Source organism: Microcebus murinus, chromosome 11, assembly GCF_040939455.1.
Source record: "Microcebus murinus isolate Inina chromosome 11, M.murinus_Inina_mat1.0, whole genome shotgun sequence".
In the NCBI taxonomy this organism is placed as follows: Eukaryota; Metazoa; Chordata; class Mammalia; order Primates; family Cheirogaleidae; genus Microcebus; species Microcebus murinus.
In genome coordinates, this window is record NC_134114.1 from 97,095,853 (window position 1) to 97,123,459 (window position 27,607).

General features: G+C 45.7%; 1 protein-coding gene across 8 annotated transcripts in view; it reads right to left on the reverse strand.

Annotated features, from left to right (window-relative positions):
* Positions 1 to 1,647: 1,647 nt before the first annotated feature.
* MARCHF3 (membrane associated ring-CH-type finger 3) overlaps positions 1,648 to 27,607 on the reverse strand; it is a 140,893-nt gene continuing 114,933 nt past the window's right edge. For all 8 annotated transcript variants that reach the window (XM_012735502.2, XM_076008337.1, XM_076008335.1 and 5 more), the window contains 2 exons: positions 8,657 to 8,866; positions 1,648 to 2,576 (listed from right to left, as the gene is read on the reverse strand). In XM_012735502.2, coding sequence (XP_012590956.1) covers positions 2,418 to 2,576; positions 8,657 to 8,866 — 369 coding nt within the window. In that variant the 3' untranslated portion in view covers positions 1,648 to 2,417. The remainder of the gene's footprint in view (positions 2,577 to 8,656; positions 8,867 to 27,607) is intronic.

Below are 27,607 nucleotides of genomic sequence, written 5' to 3' on the forward strand. Positions count from 1 at the left end.
CCACCTGTCCCTGCGCCCTCGTGGCTGGGTGCCCGTGTGCGTGCCTAGGGTCTATTGCCTCGAACAATCTCAGGATTCAGAGGCCAAAAGGGGATAAAGTATCCTCCAAGAATTTTCAGAATCTCAGACGGCCCGGTGCTGGCGGAGATGAGAGTTTGGCACGAGGGGGCCCCAGGCTGTCCTGCCACCACCCCGCATGCAAACGACTCCGCTTTGCTTCCTAGGGCTGGGATGCAACTATGGCGGAGGGAAGCGCGGCACAGCCCTAGTGTGCCGGCCTTTCCCAGTGCGGGAGCCCCAGCAACGGCGGGACCTAGTGTCATTGTATCTCATTCCATGGATCAAGACAGCAGGAATGCTCTGCAGCCAACCTTGAAAGGAAATGATCATGGGAATCCTCTGCTTCCTTAAGTCATGGAAGAAGCAGGGAGGAGAAAGGTATGGTCCTCTCATGAATGTTGTGCCATCCGGTTGATAGGTGTCACTGGTTCACCTGACAGCTCAGGGACCAAGCTGGGCGGACGCCATTCATCAAGTATATTACAGGGCTGCAATTCACAAGCTACCAAGTTGGACTCTTTGCTCAGGAAATTTAATGTGTGACAGCTGCGTGCAGCCAGTGGTGTCCAGCATTTTAAAAAGGTCAATTAAGAAACGGTTGATGGTGGTGCAGCTAATGACAGCCCAGAGGGGTGAGCAGGGCCCAGTAAACAGAAGGGCTGGGACGCATATTACTGGAATTGCAGTGTCCAAGTGAAGCGTGGTGGGGAGAAATCTATTGTCACAAGCCATAAAGCACATCTGAGCTTGCGGCAGGGAGCAGTACAGCTGTTTCCCTCCCCACGCAGCGCCGGGGGCAGCCTGTGCGTGGATTGCGGAGCTGCCAAAGGGGACATCTGCAGCGGCCCCATCCGTCTTCAGACAGAACTTTCCCCTGCCTACTCTCTGCCTGTCCTTTGCCTTCGCACCCTCCCACCTGGGGAGCATAAGGCAGATGCTGGAGTGAAACTCAGAATGCGGGTCATGTTCTAGAAATCCATATTTTTAAGCATCCCCCGAAGCTGGGCTCTGCCTGTCCCTGCAGCATGTGTGGTGGGCAGACCGTGGAGCCCCAGGGCCAGGGTAGGCCAGGGCTCCCCTCGGAAGCCACGCCCGCCGAGGGCCTCCGCAGGTGCACACGCAGGCGCACAGGAAGGCAGGCTTTGGAGCAGACCCCTTTGCACTTCGACGGACCTACGATGACGCTTAGTGACAGTCGGTTTCGGCCTGTGATGGAATCGGCTCATGGCTGGGGAAGGCACTGTGTGGTGCCCTTTTTCTGAAAATCAGACAAAGGGGCCTTAGAATAAGTGCAGGGCTGCTAGGACAGGCTTTTTTTTTTTTTTTTTTTTTGCCACATCTACCTGTCAAGCTGGAAATTCAATAGAGCGATGGGAATGCTAATTAATATGCAAAACAGGTCTAGGGTTCCTAGAAATGTCTAATGATCCTCCAATTCATTAGGAAGGCAGAATTAAGACATGCACTAAATGAGATGGGAGAACACCAACCTCTTTGCTTTTCCTTACTTTTTTTTTCTTCTTAAAACCTACTTTGGGAAACTTTACAGGTTTTATGATCAAAAAAAGAATATTGCAATCAGTGGGGTTTGTCTTTTACACAGTGGATATTTATTAGAAAATAGCTTCTATCAGCTGTCAGTACCAAACAAGTTGAAAGGAGCGTGCTTCTCACCGTCACCTTTTTCTCCTGCGTGATATTCAAATAAGCAGCTCACGGTTTGGAGAGCTGCCACGCCTTTTTTCCCTTTAAAAACTGAGTAATTAAATGAAGTTTAGTACAAAACGTTCTTCAAATATGACATGTTGTGCAGTTGTTATGCTGCCTCCTTGAGTAAGGGACGTGAAAGATGAAAAAGACCACTCAAGCTATCAAATTAGCCCAAAGAATCCACAGTAGAAACCAGGAAACAAACTAACCCAAATAAAACCCATCCAAACCAAGAAACCAGTTTTAACGTTGGCTTTTTGATTTTGATTATCATCTAAGTTTAATACATATATATGTGTTTGTAATAGTAATAAAAAAGGAAGAATTGAATTGCATCCTTAGCAGGACAACCTTCCTCATATGTTAAAGAGGTGTTCAGAAAATTCCATACAGTATCTGCTAAATAAACATGTTTGGCAGCTTAGCAAATATCATATGATTGCAGCATCCACGATTTGAAGTAAAACAACATTTGCTTTCTTCTGGCGGAGCTCGTTGCTCGGGGCGATGTGCTAACTCGGCTCTGGATGTTCTTAGACCCACAGGCTTAACGAAGGGCTTAGGAGTGGCTCAGTGCATGGCCCCAGTGCAGAAATTCCAAGACCCAAACAACGGATCTACCAGCCACCCACCCAACCACACGGACATCAAACAATCGTCTCCTTTGAGTTCCTCTTGACTGAATGGAGGCCCAGCAAGGACTGCTGGTGAGAAGGTACGTGGACAGACTTTGGAATGAGGAGAATCACTCTCTGATTGGTCCGACGCCATTCATTGTACAATCGACAGTGGTACCTAAATGACACCTGGGGGTGGGAGAGGAAAAATAAGAGAAGGTATTCAGGTAAGCAGGTAACCAAGCAATAATATGTCATTTACAATAGCTTCAAAAAGCTGGCAGCACTACAGCAGGGCAGGAGCCCAGGGCACAGCCAGCTGAGCATGGGGAGATTGGGCACCAACCAAAGAGCACCCCACGAGGAACACATGTGCAGGGCTTGCACGGGTGCTTGCTCTGTTCCTCTCGTACTGGGTAAAAATCAGGATATGAATAGGAAAAGGGGTTCTGAGTTTGGATTTATTTTCAGTCTAGTGGTGTTTTGGGCCCCAAGCATCAGTTGTGAAGAAGGTTGGCTGGAGGCAGAGGGACAGAGTAGCTGCAGTGCCAGGCTCCCCCGGCTGTGCGACCGGGGTAACATGCCTGTCTGGTCCCCAGGTTCCTCTCTGTTAAATGAGAGGGATGCTAGGACTTCAAGTACCTTCCTGCAGGTTAGACACTGCACAACTCAAAGGACCCCATTCACACTATAGGATACCCTGTGCACGGTGCTGTGACAACTGGCACAACTGCTTGGTGGCCCTGATGGGTGATTTCTAATTGCCTCTAGCTCCAGCATTTTCGAGTGTCCCATGAGGAAGATTCAGCACAGGCACAAACTCCCCTGATGAGTCTTCTTGAGCCTTTGGCTGGGTGAGGCACAGCTTCCACGGGTGCCTGCAGGGCCTCGTGCCTATCTCGGTGTGGCACCAAGTGTCCCGAGCATCACTGCACGTGCCTCTCTCCCCTGTACTTGAAGCATCGTAACGGCAGGACCTGTGCTCATCTTTGCATGTCCAGCACCCATCACAGTGCCGGCACTTAGGAAGTTGCTCAAGAGAGTTTGCTGAGTAAATGAATGAGTGAATAAATATCCGACACCTTCTGATTGCAACCCTGCTTCAAACCAAAGCCTCTCCTAAATACAACATGACAGTACAAGCAGTGACTCCTATGGTCAATTGTGCCAGGAAAGTGTTTGCTTTCTACGTAAATATAATGAACGAGATGCTTAAAACTGTGGTTTGTTTTGGAGAAGATTAGCATGAAGCATTGATGGGCTGCCCAGGAAATTTGGAGTCTGTACTTCCGCAGATATATAAGCTGCCTTTAAAATGGGAGTGGGCTCCAGTTTGAGTGCATCCAAGAGGACTGGGTAAGGGCTGAGTGACAAGTCACCCCAGGCCTGCGGTATTTAACTATCTAGGGTTGGGGGGCTGTGTGGATCCGGTAAGGGTCTACGGTGGTCAGAAGGTGGGCTGACCTCATGGTTTGAGCTCGGAATGTCTGGAAGTAGAGGAGAGTACATGCCGGATCAGAATGGGCTTGTTGGTCTACATGGCAACATCATTAAATTCAAGGCCACTTGCTCAAATTTCTGAGGCCAGGAAGCAGATGCCACAGGCTGAGTGCCAGAGAGATCTGGGTATGAAAATACAAGCTTTTAAACTCACACAGATGTGCTTTTCTCCAAAACGCCCGAACACACCAAAGCGGATCAGTTTTGTTTTGTTTTGTCTAAGCTGGATTCTCTTCTATCTATTCCGCCCTGCTGCTGCGTGGTGCTACTTATGAACGTGAGAGGCAGGTTGGGAAGCCAGATGTTCAAGGCCAAGGATAGGAAGGAGGTAGAAGGCAGACAAGTACTAATGAAGAACCGTGGCAATACAAGAAGCCTGGAATCTGGAAACATGTCAGGAAAGCTGGATTTCAGATCACGAGTCCCCTTGTCCGTGACACAGAAGAGCTGTGCACACTTGGCGTTAGCATTGAGAGTGGCTGTGGGCACAGGCCACAGGTCCGGGCCAGCCACACTGGGCTGGAATTTGCATCCTCTACTTAGTGGCTGTGTGTGTGACTTGGAGGGGCTGTTCACTGCCAGCACACTTCTGTTTCCTTGTTTGTGAGTGTGAGTAATGATATCCCAGACGATGCATGTAAGACACCTAGCAGAGCACAGAACACACATCTTAGCCTTCCTGGCTTGCTATTTTACATGTGCTAAATATGGGAAAGAAGAGGACAATTTCACGACATTCCTTCTTAGATGCAGGGAAACTTGAGAGAAAGAGAGAGAGAGATGGGGCTATTTCCTTTCAGGCTTTGGTCTCGGCGTGGCTGTGGACCAGCAGCAGCCTGCGTCACCGGGAGCTTGTTAGAATATCGGGATTTTAGACCCCACCCAGACCTAAAGAATCAGAGTGTGTGTTTAACAAGATCCCGGGGGGTTGCATGCACACCCCAGCCCGAGAAGCACCGCGTCCAGGGACACAGGGAGTCCATCACTGAGCAGGTCTCCCTGTTCCTTGGCTGGGAAATTTAAAAAAATCAGCCCACATGTGTAGACAAACAGATGAGATCTTATTATACATTAATCTATGTTAATTGCGGTTAATCCCTGCAGTCTGCAGGCAAATGCAAGCAGTCCGAGGGAGGCAGGGCACGAGATGGCGCCTGCCAGGGAAGTGCAGGCCGAGCAGGGCAGACCCGCAGGCCCGCGGCCTGGCCAGGTCCGCTTCCCTCTCGAGCTGCTCCAAGACGCTGCAACCCGCGACGCAGCAGGAGAGAAATAAAAGAGGAGGTGTGATTCAGAGAAATAAAGAGGCAGTGAAGAAAAAATAAACATAAACCACAAAGATGCTATAACAACAATTTTGAGGTTTTTAAGGAGAGAGGAAGAAGAAAGAATGTAGGGGCCACAATTCTAAAAATACTGCCCCTTCTGGGCTGGGTTTCCTGAAGTTTATTCATGTATTCATCTAACGGGTATTGACTAACCTCCTGTCATGGGCCAGGTCTGCTGTACAGAGACTGTGATCGCGTGCATGGCACAAGGAGGTTAGGAGACGTTAGCCTCCACCTGTCCCCATCAGGGAGGTGACTGAGGTTGGGTGAAGCTTTGCTGTGAAGTCACAGCAGGCTTTGGGAGATCTTCTGATTACATGCTTTTATTTTGCCCTTTCTCTCCAGAAGTTATGGTGTGACTTACACATAGTGATGGGGCCAGGCTTTGGCAAGTGACCTTCCCAGCACTGAGCCCAGCTCACTGCTCTCTGGCCGCGCTGTGTAAGGGGACATAGAGGAGCGAACTGGCCACCGAGCACTCTCAGGCTGCCTGGGGGCTGTGTCTAGACCTGCCCCAGAGCGAGCCTTGTTGGGACAGCGTTCTATTGGAAGTCCCCCTTTGCAACGAGAATGTAAACAATCAAGCCATGGGACTGGGAGCTGGCTTTTGAGGAAGCAGGTCACTGGCTCACTGGGCTCCGCGCTGGGCACAGCAGTGGTGGGCGAGCGCCAGGACTTCCTGCACCAGGGGCCTCGAGTCTCGCGGCTCTGAACTGGGGCCAGCCCAAGTCCATCACAGACAATGTCTTCATGCTTAATGCGACTTACTCTCATGCTAGCTCTCTGTGTCTGTCCATGGACTTCACATCCCTTGTGCCATGGACAGTGACACGGACACGTTCTGGGGCGCCTCTCCTCCGAGCTCTCTGGGTGGAGACGGCTGAGGCCCTGGCCTCCTGGGTCACAGGTGTGCTTCTGGAACAGCAGGTTCCAGAGGTCAGGACTCGAGTTCGTGTTGGGGCGGAGCCCGTGAGAGCCTGCGAAGGTGAGCAGCGTGCGTGCTTGCCCCTCGCCATGGCACTGGCGAGGCCCGTCCAGGAACTGCTCCTCCGAGAGCCAGGCCTGGACTGACACCGTGTTTGTTTATCTAAGACATTTTCACAGCGCGTTCTCCTTAAGCCCGACAGCTTGTTTACAATGGGTTTCTGCCGCAGGGCAGTTTCCAAGTGCTGTCAGCTTCTGAATTACGGCTCTTGCCAGGGCTGCTCAGTACAGCGTTTATCTGGGAAGGAGTTACTCTATATTCAGTAACCTAGTGCTGAGCTGACGCCGCAGCACCCGTCAAGGGGAGAAATGCCTTCTTTCCCGCCTGCCACTGTGTGCTTCACGCAGGGCGGGAGGCTGGAAGCTGCGGCAGCAGGGAGGCCACCGCAAGAGGCCGGGCGCTCTGCCAGGTGCTTGCATCTGCGTCCTCAGGTGTTCTCCCGCCTAATCTTCCCGGTTACCCACTGACCAGGGATTGTAACTATGTCCTCCATTTTCTGTATAACAGGAAGGACACTGAGAGGGTAAGCATCCTATTTGAAGTTACACAGCTTTCAGGATGCTAAATCTTGAGTTTTAATATGGGGCCTTTGGCTTCTCCACAAATGCACTTTCACCATGCAGCAGTGCCTCTTGGAGACGTTTCTGGAATGAAGTATATTATCGTTCTCCTGAAAGAGCCTAGTCTAGGTACATTTTCCACCTAACCATTTCTTTTGCCTGAGATGGGAGTTGAAACAGGGTCATAATCCATTTTTTCTTGGTAGTCCTCTTTCTTTTCTCCCATCTGTCCCTCCACTCCACTCCCCACCCCCTTTCTTGTTAGTTAAGTGTATGCATTACAAAGCAGGTTTTCCAAAAGGCCTTCAATTGGTTTTGAAATCCCAGCATTTAGGTTCACTTCCACCCTTCCTTCAACATAGGAACTCTTCTAAGAAAGGTCATAGACTAGAAAACCTCTAAACATGGTACAAGACTTACACTTAGCATTATTTTCCAAAGTACTTTCCTCGCGCTCTTTCTCTGCAAGCTCACCACACCAGGTGCTTGGCGGGGGGGGGGGGGGGGGGGGGGGGGGGGGGGGGGGGGGTTGCTGCCTCGCCCTTTCACACTGAAGCTCAAGGGAGGGAAATGAATTTCCCCAAGGTGGTGAAGCTGACAGGGTGGGATGTTGCTAGTTAGACTACTTAATTTCTTTTTTCTAACCCTTCTTCCATCACAATAGAAGCTTCTGGATCAGCTTCATTGCTTGATCCACAATGAATCAGAACACACTTTGGAAGCATAGACTTTTAAAGGAGGCAATCATAGTTTCACTCAGGGCTTCATTAGTCTGAGAACAGAATGTCTAAATTAACCAGAAGACTCAGGTAAGTTCTTAGCATTAGAACCTCCCTATTTACCAAGGCTCAGGTCATTCGCCTCTTACTGAGATGGAAACGTGTCCCTTACTGTCAAACAGTGTCCTCGGAAGGGACGTACAGAGCTGGAAGAGCTGCATGATGGGTAAGAGGAAGCGAACAGGGTCTGGGAGGCAGAGGAAGGGAAGCATGACTAGGAGAAACAGCTTCCACAGGCTGGGCAGCGGCACGGCACACTGAGGCAGGGCATGCGTATGGAATAACAATGGGACGTGCTCAGATCAGACGTGAGCAGGCACAGGAGAGTAATGCCAGGAAACAGGAGGCCCAGCTTCTGAAAATGTTCTGGAGGATAGTGACGCCTTTCCCTGCGGCCCCCAGAGGGAAGGCTGAGAGAGACCAAACGTTGCACTTTATGGGTGCTGCCAGCTGGTGCCCAGGCAATCAACTTCCTGCCTGAAGTTAAAAGAATGAAAGAAAGAAAGATTTAAAAATTCTTCCTCATAGACAGTGGGAACACTTATTGGGAAATGGCCTTTCTTTGGTGGCAGCATCTCAGCTAGATAAATTAGTGCTTTTATGGGCAGCAGAGTCAATATTCCAACGCACGGAATAATCTTCAGGCAAAGTGCAGCTCTGCACCCAACAAAGACTTTAGGCTGTGTCAGGACGTAAGAGGAAGAACCAGCAGGAGGACTCCTGATGTGTGTAGTCAGCGACGGCGGCAGCCGCGAGTGCGCCATTCATAGCACACGACAGTCCCGGCAAAGGCGAGAAACACCAAGGAGAGGAAGCAAACGCCTTGCCTCACAGCAGATGGAGTCCTGGACCGCCGGGGACAGCAGCGGCCAAGGTGTGCACCTGTGACTGGGCTTTTTCTTTATTTGATCTGCCTGTCCTAGCAACACACACACACACACACACACACACACACACACACACACACAGAGTAATAAGCCAAATCACACACTCCTGCCAGCACTTGAAGGTCTGTGTTCTACTGGGCAGGTGAGATGTGCTAAAGACAAGAAAAGCTTGTTCCAGCTGGAAGGCTGCCAGTTCCAACTGACCTGAACCCCCGGCCACAGGCCATACTTACTAGTGTCCAAAAGAGGTAAATAGTGAAGAGTGCGACAGTGAGTGCAATCAGTCCAACGGCTTCGAGCCGGCTACTAAAGTGCAGGTGGTCCACGGCGCCCCGCAGGCACAGCCAGCCCGAGATGGTGGCCAGGGGAGTTATGAACAAGAAGCACACCATGTCTCCAAACAGGGTCCGCTTCTCATGCTGGGGGCCAGGGTTTCTGAGCCACTGCCAGGGAAAGGGAGACAGAGAAAAGCAAGGGAGAAGGTTAAATGCCACTGTGGAGTGCAGACACCCTGCTCTGAAGTTGTCTTTGCCTTCAGAATATAGGGGAAGTCACTCTGATTTGTTCTGAGATAACAAGGTAGCAATAAGGGCTCATACCCATGCCCCACCCCCAAAGAAGAATAACTGTGAACATAAGAACCATGACAGTGTTCTTGCTGTAGCTGTCCTGCTTTTCGTGAAAATAGCTCAATGGCTAGTATTTTGAATCACAGTGATCCTATGCAGAAGGTGCAGAGGCTGTTACTTCTGGAAGGTGATGAAAAGTTCAGTGAAATGGCCAAAGCCATCCAGGGTTTTGAAACTGGGAATGTGTGCAGGGAAGGGCTAACTCAGCAGGCTTGAGTTGCTCAAACCCTACACATTCCCAAGAAAGGCCTGTTTTCAGGACTGGCTATTGACAGGCTACTGAGGGATGAGCTCTAAGTCCTTGCATTGATAATATTCTGCCTAACGAGAGCATTTTGTATGTCTGATCAGATAGATTTGTGATGAATGTCTATTCTTTCCCTGGGGGGCTGGAGTCTGAGTAGCTGAGGTCAGTCACACAGATACTACATGCCTATGTGACTGACTCCAGTAAAAATCCTGGCTACTAAGGCTTAGGTGAGCTTCCCTGTTTGACAGTACTGTATCTGTTGTCACAAATCATTGCTGTAAAAATTAAGCATATTCGTGTGACTCCACTGGGAAAGGACACCTGGAAGTTTGTCCTGGGTTTCTCCTGGCGTTTTCCCCATGCACTTTATCCTTTGCTGTTTTAATCTGTACCCTTTTGCTGTTAACAAACCATAACCATGGGCCTAACAGTTTTTCTGAGTCCTTCGAGTCCTTCTAGTAAATCACTGAGCCTCAGTGTGGTCTTGGGTACTCCTGACACAGAACAAGTCTCATCTGACCCCATGAACTCAGGTAATGCCTCTTCCTTGGCTTTTGGGACCCTGAACCTCCCTCACTTAGGACCACCTCAGACTGTGCTACCAGCTTGACTGAGCCAAGCCCCAAAGGATGGGGAAAGCCTCATACTTGTTGAAAGGCTAAAGATGAGAATTTCTGCAGGAAGGAAAACAGGGCTGTGGTCCTCCAACTTGGGTCACTGCTGAACGCCTACTGTCTTCCACAATCCATTCTACAGTGGAGTGGCTGCCGGCGTGAGCCAGCGCTTACGTACCGGTGTCAGTTCACACTGGTGAGGAGGCCTGGTGGCTTTTCTTCAGATTAATATTGCAACACATCTCCAGATAACCTAACATCCCCACCTCACTGTACCACGTAGTAGCGCGGAGGCCAAGGAGTCTAGAGAAGAAGCAGGGCCAGACACAGATAACGGTCTGGGGTGGGGAGAGACACGGGCTGACTCTGTCTTTCATCTTGTCCCCACCAACAAACAGGGGCCTAGCATTGTCTGTTCGCTGACACCTGCCCAGCAGCGTAACGGGCTGGCCTGCCAGCGTGGGCAGCGGAGGGACAGCCGAGTGGCCAGGGCTGCAACTCCTACACAGCCTTGGTGGGAGAGGAGGACCAGCAGGGGGAGATGGAGCGGGTGTGGCTGACTGGGACAGAAGAGGGAAGGCCGTGCTCAAGGATGGAGGGATGGAATAGAAAAGCTGCTACGAGGGCAGGCAAGTGGGGGAAAGAGCAGGGTAAGGCCTGGCGAAACTCGAGGAGTGAGCAGGAGCGCCAGGAGGGAGAAGGCACAGAGGAAGTTTTCAGGGAGGCGCCCTTCCTCACATGTTGCTCCGGTCCCCAGCACAGCGCCTTCCAGGGATACGCCACCTTAAAAATGGGCTGAGATGCTGAGCAAGCCCATCTCAGCTCAAGTGGACATGTTCATAAATAATGTGTTTTTTTTTGAGACAGAGTCTCACTTTGTTGCCCAGGCTAGAGTGAGTGCCGTGGCATCTGCCTCGCTCACAGCAACCTCAAACTCCTGGGCTCAAGCGATCCTCCTGCCTCAGCCTCCTGAGTAGCTGGGACTACAGGCATGCGCCACCATGCCCAGCTAATTTTTTCTGTATATTAGTTGTCCAATTAATTTCTTTCTATTTATAGTAGAGACGGGGTCTTGCTCTTGCTCAGGCTGGTTTCGAACTCCTGACCTTGAGCGATCCACCCGCCTTGGCCTCCCAGAGTGCTAGGCTTACAGGTATGAGCCACCACGCCCAGCCATAAATAAATATTAAAACACAGATAACAGGGAGCTTACTTATTTGCAAATATAAACATAGCATTATAATGTTTAATATAAATACCCAAACCACCAAGTGCAAATGAGATTAACCCTGCCATGTGTCATCATGCCACCTCGGATACCTCAAAGCTTCAAAGAAACGCAAAGAGCTCTTCATGTTCTCGCCTAAACACTGGGCATATTGCTATGAGGTGAGGAGTGGAAGCGGCGCTATTATCCCAATTGCAGAGGCTCAGCAAGGTTACATGATGGTTCCAGGTGACGCAGAGGCCGGATGGAGAAGAGGGTTATGATCTCTACTCTTATTCAGATGTGTTACTAGTGAAATATTTGAAAATTAAAATTGCAAGACATTCAAACATTCAGATTCTTAAACAATGGTGCCCAATTTTAGCAACTCAATTCTCCTTGTAGTTTGGACTTTCCCTGGAAGTAGACAAGACGTCCTTCCATTCTGGAACGTGGTAGGCCCTCAATACATCTGCTGCAGATGTGCACCAACACCCTGCCCTCACTAGTTAAGACTTCCCTTCCTTTGCTTTTGCTTGTGAATTCTGGATACATTTTATTAAAACTATTTAGTACTTTACTTATCTGTGTGACCTCTGATGTTACCCAGCAAAATGACTCAGGTGCACGAAGTACATAACCAGGAATCACTATTTATCTCTGTCCTGTGCAAAATAAATGTGCGAAGACAAACTAGGAACTATGACTGCTTGCTCCTAGTTCTCTGTTTTCTAATTGTTGTTTGGTCTTCTGTATTCCCAAAATGTTTCTAGGCCATTTTGTATGTCCATGATCACCCAATAACATGCATTCTGAACCTTATTAAAGCTTTTGGGGGACGGGAGCTCAGCTTACTCTTTGTTTTATCTGGTTCTGGTTATACTTAAATATGGAGGTCTTTACGTAGCTCCTATTATGTTAAAATGTGTATCTTCTTCAAAACTCCAAGTTACTTTTTATCTCTTACACAAATGCAAGCCTGAGAGCAAGCCCAGTGGCAATCATCCGTGTTGAGAAAAAAAATTGCCTTTGGCCAGTGGTAAGAGCTACTGAGTATCCAGATACATTGATGCAGGATATTTATACAATCAGAGTTTACAACACAGAAAATCTGATGATAGCTTAAATTTCCAGCAAAATGGTATTATCTAAATAAATTATGAAATTTACCTCAAATAGAATATCATATAGTAATTTCAAATGAAAAAGGGCATGTTGTATTTATTGACATGATATACTGTTGAGCAGAAAAAAATTCTGTACAGAATATATAGTATGATTCTGTATATGTAATGATCTATTTCTGCAGATATAGAAATTTACATTTACATGGACACAGACACAGACCAGAGGGTACCTGGCAAAACAGTGGCTATTCTTGATGGTGGAATTTGGGTGGTTTAAATTTTTTGTATGTATTTTATTGTTTTTCTAGAATGAATGTGGATTATTTTTATTAAAAAATATAGAAAACGTGGGTATAAAACATATATATATAGAGAAACAGACAAACACATAGAGTGAGAGAGGGAAGACAGGGTAGCTGGGAGGCAGGTGTCCAGCTAGTGCACAGCAACCCAAGCAGCAATGAGCAATGGCTGGGGCAGGCTCAGTGCTAAAGCCTGGAGGTTTTTACGCATTACCTCACTGAGTCCTCATAGCAATCCTGTGCAGTGGGTGCTCACAGTATCCCCATTTCATAGATGCAGACACCAGGGAGCAGGAGGACACATAGCAAGTGGGTGCTACAGCTGAGATTCAAACCAGCCTCACGTTTCTGCTCCTTGCTTTCCATATTAATATTTTTTTTTGCACCAAATGGCATTTGTGTATATGTGTGTGTGTGTGTGTGTACACTAGGTTTTTGCAAATTTTCAGCGAGGTGGGAGAAGGTTAAGTCCTGCTGCTTTATTGGGTACATCTGGTAACTGAATGTTTTGTTGGCTGGCCAGGGTGTTATCATGGTAGTTCTATAAAATTTTCTTAGGCTGCTGCTCTGTTCTATATTAATTCTTTTACCAAACCACAATGAGGTCCAATTTCTGGGTGTTTAATCTCAGCTACATTATCATGCATTTTGGCTTAATTCATAATAGACAAAAGGTTGAGCTCCTCAATTACTGTTCTATTACATTTCTAGCTCCACTATGCCTTCTGCCTTTCTTATCAGTTCTATTTATTATATATGGAGTATTATTCCTATTCTGCAGTTGCACCCTCATCTGCCAAGCTTTCAATAGAAAGCAGGCAGAGGCAGAAGGCAGGCTTATTTGTGTGCCCATCTTCCCATTCGGGCTTGCCTGTACACACATGGTAGGCGCCTAATGCTGAGTGAATAACAGTAGCTTCTGTCTCTTCGGCCCTTCCTATATGCCAAGAACTATCTTATATGCTACACGTAATAATTCATTTACTACTCCTCAATAATCTTTGAAAGAGGCATCACTATTATCACCACCACTTTATAGATATAGGAAAATGGGGCACAGAGAAGTTAAATAACTTGTCTAAGACTGGCCTTGGCTTTGGTCCATGCAGTCTAGCTCCAAAGACTGTGCTTCTAACCACTCTGCTCTATCCACATTCTTAGTAAAAACTGGGGTCAGAGAGGGGGAGGAGGATGATCACACTTTAACTGTTCTTCTCAGTACAAGAAGAAATATTTATTTACCATGGTTCCCTGAGTGTGAGACACCAATTAATGTATCCTGTCATTTGTGAACAGTTTTTGCAGCTAAAATGCCATTCTTGAAGAGTCTTTAGTTGAACCCAGTCCTCAGTTTATACTTGGTGGTTAGCTGTATTTTGAAAACCTAGGTTAGTGATAAAGAAAACCACTTTGTGTGGCATCTTTCACCTGGTAGGCCCACCCGTGCGGCTGCCAGGGGCTCTGTGGGCAGCCCAGGCTACCCTTCCCGCCTCTTGTTCTCTAGTTCCATCAAAAACATGAAGCAGACAGAGCTCACGCTGATGAACTGACGAACTGCCTATTTTTCTGCGGAGATCCCATTCTAATCACTAACTTATTCCTGAACCATGAGGTTGACCTATTCTTGGAAATAAGTATAACAAGCAAACACACCAGAAACTCCACGGCCGCCAGCTGCCGCGGCCAGAGGCGGCAGAGGGAAGGAGCGGCGCTCTCCCGCCCGTGGCACCGCCGCTCCTGGCTGTAGATGCACAGCTGAGGCTGCTTCCAAGGTGGGCTAACTGTGGGTTTGGATCGAATGACAGTGTCGGTATGCTAAGTCCCTTACTGTGTGGGGGCCAGGGCTGTGGTGCCATAGAACATTAGGTTCTGTCTCCCAGCCTCCGAGTTAATCAGCCTAAATCCCCAAGGAGGACAGGACACCGTGCAGGTCAGTCTGTACTGGAACCAGATGATACTCTGGTGGCTAATAGCTCTGATCGATTACAACCTTCCCCATGAATCTCCTTAATGAGAAACCATCATGAGAATGAAAAAAACGGATAGAAGGGAAACCATAAAAGATTTATGGAGCCAGAAGGAAAAAAAGAGAAGGTACGGTCTCAGTGTTTACTCACGGGGCTAGTCTGTCTGAGTGTGTCCTGTTAACCTGACATTTGGCAGACTTATTAACCAAGCACTTGCCTTTCTTGGGATGGGTCTTATCCTGGAAGCTAACACATTCCACACTAATCGTCTCACTTGTCCAGGGAGCTGAAACATCACGGAGCAGTCTATGATCAGAAGGGAAGCGGCAGGTCCCTGGCATGATTTAGAACTGAAGGTAAAACCTGAAAACCATGCCTTTCAGTTAACTTGAAACAAAGCAGGGAACGAAAACAAACTCCTACCAGTGTTTTACATCTCTGACCCCAAAGTCTGCCAATGAGTTTATAACACAGCCGAAGTGGGACCGAAGGAAGTTCTGACTCCCGGGGCCCCAAGGAGACGCCCGCTTCAGCTGTCCATGGGGCCAGGCCTGCAGCCACGCCGTGAGCAAGAACTGCAGGGAGGCAGCCCTGGCCTGGCTGCACAGCGCTAGGCATGCGCATTCAGCAGCCCACTTGCCGTCCCTTAGGTGACTAATAGGCAACTCAAACGTTATTTGTCCAAAACAGAACTCCTGACTAGCACGCACCTCACAGCCCTTTATTTCCCACCTTCTCTGTGTCAGTGAGTGACACCACCCACCCGTCACTCACATCCTGTTGCCCTGCTGCCTTTTCCACACAGCTAGCCCTCCGCGCGGCCCTGCTGGCACTGCTTCGGCGTGCATCCGGAGTCTGCCCGTGCCTCTCTGCCACTGCTGCCACCCCTGTCTGGGTCACTGCCATCTCCTACTTGGGAGGCAACACCCTGCCTGCTTCCACTCTGGCCTCCCCACAGTCCAGTCCCAAAGCAACAGTCAGGGTGAACTGGGAGAAATAGAAATCAGACCACTGCTGCTTTGCGCAAAGTTCTCCAATGGTCAGAATAAAGGCCATACTCTCTACCTGGGACAAGGCCTGGCCGCATCCTCTCCTACCACTCTGACCATGTCTCCTACCATCTCTTTCCCTTCATTTTCAACTTTCACATGAGGCTGTCCCCATTTGGGGAACAGGCTTTGCACATTCTTCCCTGGCTGGCTTCTCATCAGTTAGGGCTCAGTCCAAATGGCACTTTCACACTGAAAACACTCCTTGCACCTGTGAATACTACCCAGCCCTATTTTCTATGGAGCACACCATGCTCTCTCAAATGACTCTGTTTCTTTAGTTGTCTACTTGCCCACTTGCTGCTACCCACTTCAATGAAAGCTCCATGATGCAGGGCTTCATTTTTGTTCATTCTTGTGCGTCTTGAGCTAAGAGCAGTGCTGGAACACAGTAGATGCTTAATGAAAATGAATGAATATGCGTCTGAGATGCTAGCAACCCTGACCAGAAATGATTACAGTATTAGTTAGACTCGTTAAATTGATTAGAAAGGAGAAACTTTCTGTTGGTGTTTAAATAGCAAGTCAAATTCATTGCTTTTAGCCTTCGAGACTAGAGATAGCATCTTATATGTTCCTCTTTTTTAGGTTTCCTAGAGAAAGATCTACATGTTGCTTTGTTGCTACAAGATGAAAACCTGCAGTTTCTAGTCAAGCTTTTTTTCTAAGCTACCCGTGGACTGCCGTCTATTTTCCCACAGGTTATGAAATACAATAAGAATTCCAGTAAATCAGTCAAGACCCTTTGTACTGTTTTAGCCAAAATTACTATATTTTTTCCTAGAAGAAAGCCATCTTGAAATAGTTGAGAAAAGTATAATACCAAATGTCCATTTAAAACTTTTACAACTTTAATTCAACCAAAAATATGTACTGAGTGCTGATGACGCGCCAGATGTTTCTACTGAATTTAATGACACCAGGTGTTGTTGTCATTCCCATCTTGGACTAGGACATTAAGGCTCATGAGGTTACTTGTTCAGAGTTACACGGTGGAGGAGCCAGCATGGGAAACTTCTAGCCTAATGCTCTTTCAGCACTTTCCTTCAGCGTGCTTTTGTACTACATGAAATCTTGATGCTGATTTTTGCTCACTACTGCAGTGAATGAAGTTGGAGAAGCAGCAACACGCGGGGCATAAAAAACGGGCTTGGAGGCAGGGATGGGACACTGCGTCTGGCTGCCCCTTGTCCTGTCATCCCAAATGCTGAGTGACCTTTATGCAGTTCTTTCGCCTCTCTAGAGGAGCCGAAGATGAGAGTTTCCCTCACCGAAGTGAGGGTGCCACGGCCTTGAGAGAGTGCGAAGGAGCCTCTCCAGTCACCAGAGCGACGCTCCGGAACTCTCGCGTTCCCACTGTTGCTCACGGCGTAGGCTCGACTCGAGAGGATGCACATCATCCCTCAGGCCGACCTTCTTCTGAGCTCAGGGCTGGTACTGAGCTGCGTACTCAACACCTCTCCATGTGTGTCATGTTACAAGGTTCACGATGGGACACTGGAGTCGCCGTCCACCACCCGGGCTCATCCATAAACTGATGCCTCTCTCAGGGTGGCCCACACCAGCATGTGGCAACACCAACACCTGGTGGCTCTTGTGAACAACCTCAGTACCACACTATTTCTCCTTTTCTTCGCCCCCCCTGCCCTCTATAGCCAGTCTATCAGCAAGTCCTGCCAGTTCTTCCAGAATATATATTGAATATGTTCGCATCGTGGACTTTCTGGCAGCCACAACTCTTTTCCAAGCCCTCTTAGTCTTTTACCCAAAAGGCAAAAGATGGCTACCACGTAATAGCCTCCTTACTTTCTCACTCTTCCATCTCTGTCATCCTAGAATCCAGTTTCTACAAAGCAGCAAGATCACACTACTTCTCTTGGTTAAAATTCCCAGTGGCTCCCCATCACGCTCAGTTCAACACCTTACCATGGCCTATAAAGCCTGCATGGTTTAGCCCAGGTATTGATACCCTGGAGTCCATGGGGAGGATTCATGGGTCTATGATTTTAGATTAAAAAAAAATCATTATATTCACAACCTCTAGGCCGGGCGCTGTGGCTCACGCCTGTAATCCTAGCTCTTGGGAGGCCGAGGCGGGCGGATTGCTCAAGGTCAGGAGTTCAAAACCAGCCTGAGCAAGAGCGAGACCCCGTCTCTACTATAAAAATAGAAAGAAATTAATTGGCCAACTGATATATATATAAAAAATTAGCCGGGCATGGTGGCGCATGCCTGTAGTCCCAGCTACTCGGGAGGCTGAGGCAGAAGGATCACTCAAGCCCAGGAGTTTGAGGTTGCTGTGAGCTAGGCTGACGCCACGGCACTCACTCTAGCCTGGACAACAAAGTGAGACTCTGTCTCAAAAAAAAAAAAAAAAAAAAAAAGATATTCACAACCTCTAATTGAAATATAATGTTCCACTGAGTCATGCATAAAATCTCAATATTTTGTATCATATTACAACTGTTGCAGGTATCTTGAAATATCACTACTTCAAAGTTAGTTATTAGATCTGCTATAAAATGTGTTAATAAAGAAGAACTTATATTTTATATTACAGTTTTGCCCTTTGAATATTTTGATAGCTGTATTTTAGTGTAATTGGCTTCCTTTGTATTACTATATATTTTGTCTTATGCAATTAAGAACATAATTCTGGGACAGGTGCTCACACCTGTAATTCTAGCACTTTGGGAGACCAAGGCAGGAAGATCCCTTGAGTCCAGGAGTTTGAGACCAGTGTTGGCAATGTAGTAAGACCCCATCTCTACAAAATATAAAAAACTAGCTGGGTGTGGTGGTGCATGCCCATAGTCCCAGCTACTCTGGAGGCTAAGGCAGGAGGATCACTTGAGCCCAGGAGTTCAAGATTACAGTGAGCTATGATTGTGCCACTGCACTCTGGCCTGGGCAACAGAGCAAGACCCTGTCTCTTTTTTCAAAAAACAAAAACAACCCACAAACAACATTATAAGATTCTGAGAAAGGACCCCATAGGCTTCAACACTGCCAAAGGGTCCACAGCAGAAAAGTTAAAGTAGCTCAAATCTAGCTCCTTTGATCTTTCACACAATCATCCTCTGCAGCATTTCTTCCTGTTTCAGAAATATCAAACCAGCTTCTGCCTCGGAGCCCTCATAGTGGCCGTTCCCTCTGCCTGGAACACTTCTACCATAGTTGGCTCCTCCTCATTTCTCCATGAATGTCACTTCATGAAGATGGGCTTTCACAAACCACCACACCATGCCCTCACCCTGTCATTCTTTATAACACCTTGTTTATTTCTTTACAACTTTTACACTATCAGAAACGTTTTATTTATTCACTTGTTTATTCTGTGCCTTTCTCCCTGGCAGGTAAGCTCTATTAGTACATGACAGTCTTCTGTCCTGTCCACAGCTACATGCTTTATCAAGCACAAATATTAGCTGAAGAAATTAATCCTTCTAAACCAGAGGATTGCTTTGGGTAGAATTCAGATGAATATAACTGAAAAACACACATACATAAGACCATTCACTTGGACTCTTCCCATCAATACATTTGGCTACGTGCACATGTGTAGCAGTTACTCTAACATTCACAGTTGTGATTTGGCTAAAGCTTAAGTCATAGTCAAGGACACCCTGGAGATTTTTGATGCTCCCTGGAAGACTTAGGTCAATAAGCCAAATAATGGGCTATAATGATCCATAAATACTATATTTATGTCTCAGACATTATAATTTGGCTCTGATATTATTTAAACAAATGCAATACAGACTCACACTAATGGTTTGAAATTTTCCAAAGATGAGATTATCAGCATAGCAGAATTAGATGGCAAAATAATTTTATACTGATATATTCACTTACAACTTCAGATAGAAGCAAAATGGGAATCATCTCTAACAATTTTAGAACATCACTGGTAGAAGTGACCACAGCCAAATGGAGATTGCCTATCTGAAATATGAGAAGATACTGCAGAATTATGTGACATATGCGATGAACGTAAAGTCAGAAACATAACAAGTGATAAGCAACCAAGAAAGGATGGAAAGCAAGGAAACAGAACTTTCTAGAAGAAATTGACAAAATGCATGGTGCCAAAAGTAGAAACTATTCCCTTTGGGAACAATGGATTTATACTGTATAGTCTCTTATAAACACAGATAGCAGCTCCTTCCCCAATCCTTCTTCGTGTCAGCTATTACTGGCCCTCGACTCTCCTGACCTTACTGACCCTAGGCACTTCTTAGCAACTGAAGTGTTTGGAATCTTTTAAGGATCCACTTGAGGCAGTGGCTTAAGTTCATAAGCCATGGCGGTGGTGGTACCTCTTTATTTTTGTTCAAAACTCTGTGTCCTCTAATTTCAAAGGGACCCCACCATCACTCAAGTAATTTGGAGCATGTTACGCATTCCATGTTCACATTGTCTAAGCTGTTCGTGACTTTCAAGAGTTCAGACATGGCCCTCATTTGCCTCCTCACATCCAGATTAAAGAGTCTCTCACTTTCTGTCAAGCCATCTATTTCTATGGCTCCCTTGACTTTTTGGATATCCTTCACTGGGTATAGTACCCAAAACACCGGATTGCCAGGTGAAGACTCGCCTGGTATTGTATGATGGGAGGGAAATGAAAACATTTTGACAGTATTGTTCTCCTTAATTATGCTCAATGCTTGTAGACCATTTTACTACAAAATTCTGGAGTTGTCTTCAGAGAAGACATTCTTAAGAGGTACGAGGCAACAGCTCAAATGACATGGGACTGGCATTTACAGAAGGGTAAGCAGGAGAGCGGCTGGACGAACACAGCTGCTGTCCAGGGAAAGCTCTGCTCCAACTGGGAGACACATACACGTTGTCAGCTTGAGTGATCCCGAGACATGTGACCCCAGAGGTCTCCATGGCAGAACCAAGCCAACCACGGAAGAACGCAAGTTAATAGCTAGAGAGCCTCTACATATGTGCATCACCGAATCGCCGGCTCTCCCTTTAAGACTAGCAAATCACATCCATGGTCGTGGTATCCAGAGAAGTATTACGTGGCCTTCTCATGGACGAGAGAATTCGCAGTGAAGTTGAAAGCTTCTCTTACTTTTCATACTTAAGACATTTTAAGGGTAGAGGAGACACTTTTGGAAAATCTCTGTGCTCCCGTGTAGTTTACATAACTATCTTTCTAGATCAGGGGTACCTGACTTAGGGTGGAGGGCTTCAGAAAACCTGTGACCCCTCCAAAATTGTATTTGAACACTGGGTATCTTTGTATTTCAAAGCAGAGAGTTCAGCTTTTATCAGATTCTCAAACACATCTGAGACCTAGGAAGAGTAAGAAGCACTGCTCTGGAAGGTTTCCCTAAACTGTCTGAAGACCCTCCTTGGTCCAGTCTACTTTTCTGAAAGTTGATAAATTTAAGAATACAGGCACAGTCAGATTTGATTGCCTTCCGAAGATCATTATTTTTCCTTAAGCCCTGACAAACATCGCCCCCAAAATAAAAAATAAAAAAATCAATGTATGGCATAAAATGAGAGATTAAAGAAAACTAACTCTATAGTTTTGAATGACATATGACAGCAGAATCAAGAAAGCAACCAAGTTGAATTAATGAGCTTAAAGAAAGAAAAGGGCTTTTACCGAGCAAGGATGGCAACAATTCAGATAATATAAAAAAAATCAATGTACAAATGATTTCCATAAAATAAGAGAGTAAAAATGAACAGGGTTTCAACATATGAACTGTGACAGGAAGAAAACCAAACCTAAAGAGGGGACTAAACCATTGACATCTCTGTGCCAGTTTCCTTATTTCTAGAATGGAGATGGTTAAACCCACAAATAGGAGAGTAAGTGCCTAGAACAGTGGCATAGGGTAAGGCCTCAGGAAATGTTAATAGTTATAGTAGTTAACAGTAGAAGTAGTAGTGGTAAGATGTTGAGAAGGAATAAGAAATAAAAAGTGTAAGTATAGCAAGAAAGGTAAAGATATACTTGCTATAAAATCTGAGACAGGACCTTGCAAATATGCTAAGTGAAAGAAGCCAATTGCAAAGTACCATATACTGTAGGATTCCATTTATATGAAAAGTCCAGAATAGGCAAATCCACAATGATTAAAAATATTAATAGATTAGTGGCTGCCTAGGGCTGGGGCCAGGGGGAGGGAGGGAGGATTGCAGAGTGAAGGCTGTGGTGTACAAGATTAATTTTGGGGCTGATGAAATGTTCTAAAATTGTGCTAATGGTCATACAACTCTGTGAAAATACTAAATGCCACTGAGTTGCACACTTTAAATGGTGAATTATATGGTATGAACTATATTTCAATAAAGCTGTTCAAAAAATCTGAGACTTGGAAACCCCTTGGTTAAAAAGAATCTGAAGTATCCTGCAGGTTTCCCTAAAGAAACCCTCCATCTTGCATAAATTCTCCTATGTAGGTATTTGTTTCTGCCTCGCCACATCTTCATCTAATAGGGTGATTTTTCAGATATGTATCAGGCATGTCTTACAAACAGCTGAAAATGTGTATATTTGGATGAATGAATAACTTCTGGGTTTCAACATTAAAGTCATAGATTTTAAGCAGATGAGCCAGTGTGTAGAGAAATATCAGAGCCATTCATTACTTCCATCTCTCATGCCTTTACTCCCCTCATCTGCTAGCAACATAGCGCGAAGAGTAAGCCTCCGGAAGTAGGTGAATTGCTAGGGAGGGCTGCATTATTTTGTAAGATGGTGAATTTTTCCCTTCATCTCCCAATTTCTGCTTTTATTGACTCTTTCCCAATATAAGTCCTTAAATGCCTATAAATTCTATTTTAAAACTTTCCTGCTGCTCCTACATGCCAGCACTTCATATACGCTGTATTAGCCATTTTCCCTCAGAGCCCTAAAAGACTTGGAACCTCGCTATTTACTCCAACTTTCTGTTTCTAAAAGCATCAATGGAGGTGAAGAAATGATAAAATAATGAGTGGAAAATGTTTCATTTTCTTCTTGTAATCTGCCCTCAATCTTCACAAACAGATCTTTATACATTTTCTTATGTGGCACATCTAAGAATTAAACCTGCTTTTTAATATTCCAAACTAAAAGCTTAAAAAGCTTTCCCCCCTCTTTCGTGTTATATAAATACAACATAACTTCCTTCTTACATATCCATCACAGTGTAAATCTATTCCTAAAACTCTGTAATAATGGATTGCAAAGAAACAGTTTTATTCCGAACAATCTCACAGGGCTCCTATCTCTTGGAGAATGAAGGCGCACTAAAGAAATGCACGTTCCATGGAAAACGGAGGAGGAAGGCAAAGCCTGAAGACTCAACAGGGGTCTTTTCTTATCTTTCTCCAAATCTGCTGCACCTGTCAAAAAAACTGAAGCAAAGCACTGAGGCAATGATACAAATAATTCAAGAGAAAAACCAGTATTTTCCTTCAAGGGTTGCAAAACACGGTTTACCAACCTCAATTATCTTGATGATAGTCTTTAAAGAAATTTATCTCACAAGTACGTACAGCCACATTATGAGTGACTGACCTTCACAACCAGTCATGAGAGGAGGGAGAAGGCTCTTAGCAATTTTGAGTTTGCTAGGCTTTCTGATAACATCTCTCCCTTAGGAGAGCTCTCGGAGGAAATTGGTGACATAATGAGTCAGTAAAATGAAAACTCAAATGCAGAGAAAGAATAACAACATGAGAAGAAAAAAGAAAGGACATGTAAAGTCCCTTGAAAATGAAGAATGATTTTTCTGGCTTCTTATAGGGAGTTGTAGCCAAAAGCTTTGTTTCTCAACTAGACCAGAGTACAAAGAGACACAGAGAGGAAATGCCACTCTGCTATCCCAGCATTCAATCTGGCACAACTCAGGATTCTTTTGTTAATAGTCTTTATTTTTTAGAGCAGTTTTTGGTTCATAGCAAAGATGAACGGAAAGTACAGAGAGTTCCCATATGTCCCTCTCCCCCACATTCAAACAGCCTCGCCTACTAGCCATGGCCCACAACAGAGTGGTGCACGTGTTTCAACTGATGAACCTGCTTGACATGTCATCATCAGCCCAAGTCCATAGCTCATATTAGTGCTAACTCTTGGTGCTGTGTCTTCTGTGGGTTTAGACAAATGTATAATGGCATGCATCTGCCATGATAGTGTCACACAGAGTAGTTTCACTGCCCTAAAAATCCTCTGTGCTCCACCTACTCATGCTTCCCTCCCTGCTAACAGCTCTGGATTTAATGTCAAGAGGAACCCAGGGCTTTAATCATAATTTTTTTCATCATCTCCTTACTGAAGTGCATCTAGTCCCTGGGAAAGGCTGGGTATTGGTAAAGAAGCCCTCCGCTGTGTGTGCACTGATATGTATCAATGACCAAACGAAATAGAGTACTTTAGAGGCAGAAAGGAAGAAGCCAGGTGTGATGGTTTGACTGTTTGTGTCCCCCAAATTTCTACATTGAAATCCTAACCCCCAAGGTGATAATATTAGAAGATGGGGCCTTTGGGAGGTGACTAGGTCACGAGGGTGGAGCCCTCCTGATTGAGATTAGTGCCCTTATAAAAGAGACTCAGGAGAGCTTGCTTTTCCCTTTTGCCGCGTGAGGACGCGGCAGGAGGCCGGCAGTGTGCAACCCTAAGAGGGGCCTCAGAGAACTGGACCATGTGACATCCTGATCTTGGACTTTCCAACTGTGAAAAATAAATCTCTGTTGTTTACAGGCCACCTAGATTACGGCATTTTGTCATAGCAACCTGAATGGTCTAGGACACTAGGTATGGTGAAAAGAATGTGGACTTTGGGGCCAGAAAGACCTGGGTTGTTCTTATGTCTTCTCCACTTCCTATTTCAGATCAGTGAAGAGAGACTTAATGTCTCTGAGTCACAGCTTCCTTATCTACTAAAGGGGATAACACCTTTGGTATTATGGGGACCTGAGACATTGAAATAAGATGAGTATATAAAGTATATATATAGCATGCAATATTCTTCCCTTGCCTAGGAAATGAGTAAACATAATTTAACCACTTCGGTACAAGCATCGACTGTAGTCGACAGCCACAGATGAATGCGCACAGTGACTGTAGTCGACAGCCGTGATATGACTTTTCTAATTTTTCATTTATCAAAATACATTTAAAAATAACATAATGAAAACATATATGTTACGTATATATGTATATACGTATATATGTAACGTATATGTTACCTATTCTGACTTACATTACAAATAAAGCTGCCTATAAAGTAAAATGAGCTTTCAGTGCTTTCAAGCTTTCCTCATCACACAAGAGCAAAACGGATGCGTGGTCAATGCGCAGCGCAGACCACCGTGCGGACTGTGAGTGCCGGGGAGGGCGAGGTGTCGTGGCCAGTGAGCGCTGTACTGAAGTGGTTAAGAAGGAAAACAACTTTGAGGTGTAAACATCTTAAATACAAACATAGATGGACTCAAAATACATTAATTAATGCCATTCAGTTGGAGTCAAGATCCATGTCTATGCTGGGAAATGTAGTTCTTAGCACACACAGGCATAGCAGGATGTTATGCAGGGAATAAACGATCGCTGATCTCCCAGTGCCTAATGGAAGCTTCTTCTCCATTTTCCTCATTTACAACTGATTATCAGGCAGCATTTAGCCATAATCATGTATTGCTCACACTATTTCACAGCATTATTCATTTAAAGCTGCGTGTTAGTTCTTTGGAGTTAAAAGTCATTTGTTGACACTTAAAACTGAAGAGGCTTGCGGAGGGCTGGCAGGAGCCCTCAGCAGGCAGTATTATGCATATTCTATAACTCTGCTTCTGAAATCTGCACCAGGGATTCTACAATTTATGTCTCCCCTCAGTTCACCCAGGCGCCTTGTACCTAGCACAGGGTAATTCCTGAGTTAATTATGCCGTGTTATTTCAGCAGGACTTAGGAGAAAGACTATGACCAGCTGTAGTCACTCAGTGACATTTCACTTTTCCTCTCTCACTCCCCTTTACAAAGCTCTCCTGCCAGCAGCCCAGGGACAGCTTCACCTCCACCATCACCCCGACACCCCTGTAATAGCTTCTAATTGTCTGCCTTTCAAAGAAGCGAACCCTTTGGCAGTCAACATTTGCTGTACTATTGGTTCCTACATTTGGACTTAGCTGAAAGGGTCCAGAATCTTTCAAGATTATCTGTCTCATTTTGTTGACTTCTCTTATTCTTGGCCCAGATGTGCTTAAGGAAAACCCAGCTGAATATCTAGGGATCAATTAGTGAAGACTACAACATTTTCTCTCTGCCCCTAAGAGGAATGTGGCTCGCAAAATGCTAACATTTGTTCATTCTGGGTAGTGGATACACACCTGTCTGTTATATTACTCTTTGTCTTCCTCTGTGATTTTTAGAATATAGCTTAAGATAAAAAAAAAAAAAAGCTGTGTGAAACGGTTCTTGGTGTTTTGCACCTTTGTGTCTCTGCATGTAGAAGTCCTCAGATGGAGAGGCGAAGGAACATGCATTCTCATGTGTGTTCCAACCTAAGATCACTGTAAGGATCAGTAAAGTTGAGATAATGGAACCTGGGTGTATAGTTCTTGTCATGCACAGAGCTGGAGTTCCCACCAAATTAATCCTTCACCAGCAGCGGGTGGGCTGTGTGCACAGGCACTGCACGGCAAGCTCACTTCCATCTGGCACGGCCCTGTGAACACGTTGGTTGGCTTGCTTTTTTAATGAAATGATTTTTAATGAAGCAAGCTGTGAATTTAATAGATACCTTAAAACAGCTTCTTTGTAACTGAGCTTTAAGTAATGAAGTGACCGCCAAATTAGCCACCGAAACCGGAGGAAAATTCAAGGCTGGACAACTGCAGGATCAAAGCCTGCTAAGGTCTGGCCATCAGACAGGCGTCTTCACCACTGGCACGGAGTACAGCACCACGAGTCTCTGTGCAGGCATGGTGGCCTGATGGAAGGCCCCTCAGTGACCTTCCCAGAGGTCAAGAACGTGCTTGGCCAACACGTACTCAAGCGCCAAGCGTTACAATCACTGATGTCCTCACACTGTCCGTGCTAGTGCACTGTTTCTTAGAGGCTCGTTTACTTTATTGTTTTGAAGCAGCCACTTCAGCTCACTTCTAATGTGGGGACAATAAGGAAGGAGATAATAGGGTTCAGTCTATAATGCCCTGAAAGAAAGATGTTGATAGAAAGAAACCCACATAGTATTATAGAATTCTTTTAAAGGTGGGAGAAATCACCCAATCCCGGAATCCGAACTGTAAGTGGCGGGCAGGTGATACAAGGTGGTGAAGAGGGCAGGGTGCTGCAAGCTAAAGGCAAAGCCTGGGGGAACTGGAGAGACCACGTCCCACCTAGAGGCAAAGTACTCAATTAAAAAAAAGTATTGATCCAATACAACACACCTATCACGTGCTGTGATTATGATTTGGCCACCTGACTCCCTGGGCTGGAATGAAGAGAGAAGCTGTCTGCCTTCCTGGGAGGCATGGAGTGGTGGTCCTCATGCCTGTGCATCTCCTTGAATCAGTCTGTATCTCCTATGGTGTAATTTCCTCGTTATCCCAAGGCTACAGGGTTTGCTGATGAAAGTGGATACTCAAAACAAAAAGCTCATGTTTTTACTTAAATGAATGTTAAAAATCAAAACAAAACCCACTACAATAACAGTCCAGCAATGTACACACCTAAGTCTGATGCTAAATGAAGTCTTGAATCTATTAAACAGCAAGTACCAAAGTACAAAGTGGTTTCTCCATAGCAGTTCAACTCTGGTCCCTGATGTGTAGATGGACATCACACTAGATCCAGGGAACACTTTAAAACCATTGTACTCCTGTGACTAAACAAGAAAAGATTCATAAATAAGAAAGTTTGAAAAAATCTTTAGTCTTTATCTCCCTAGCTTTACATCCCATTATTCTGGGTAACTGATATACATGAAAACATTCTCCGTTTCAATTTAGCTAAACCTCTGACTCACAGGGAACAGCTTTTAAATTGCTCACATAATTCTTATCAATCAGCTGGTTCAGTGTAAA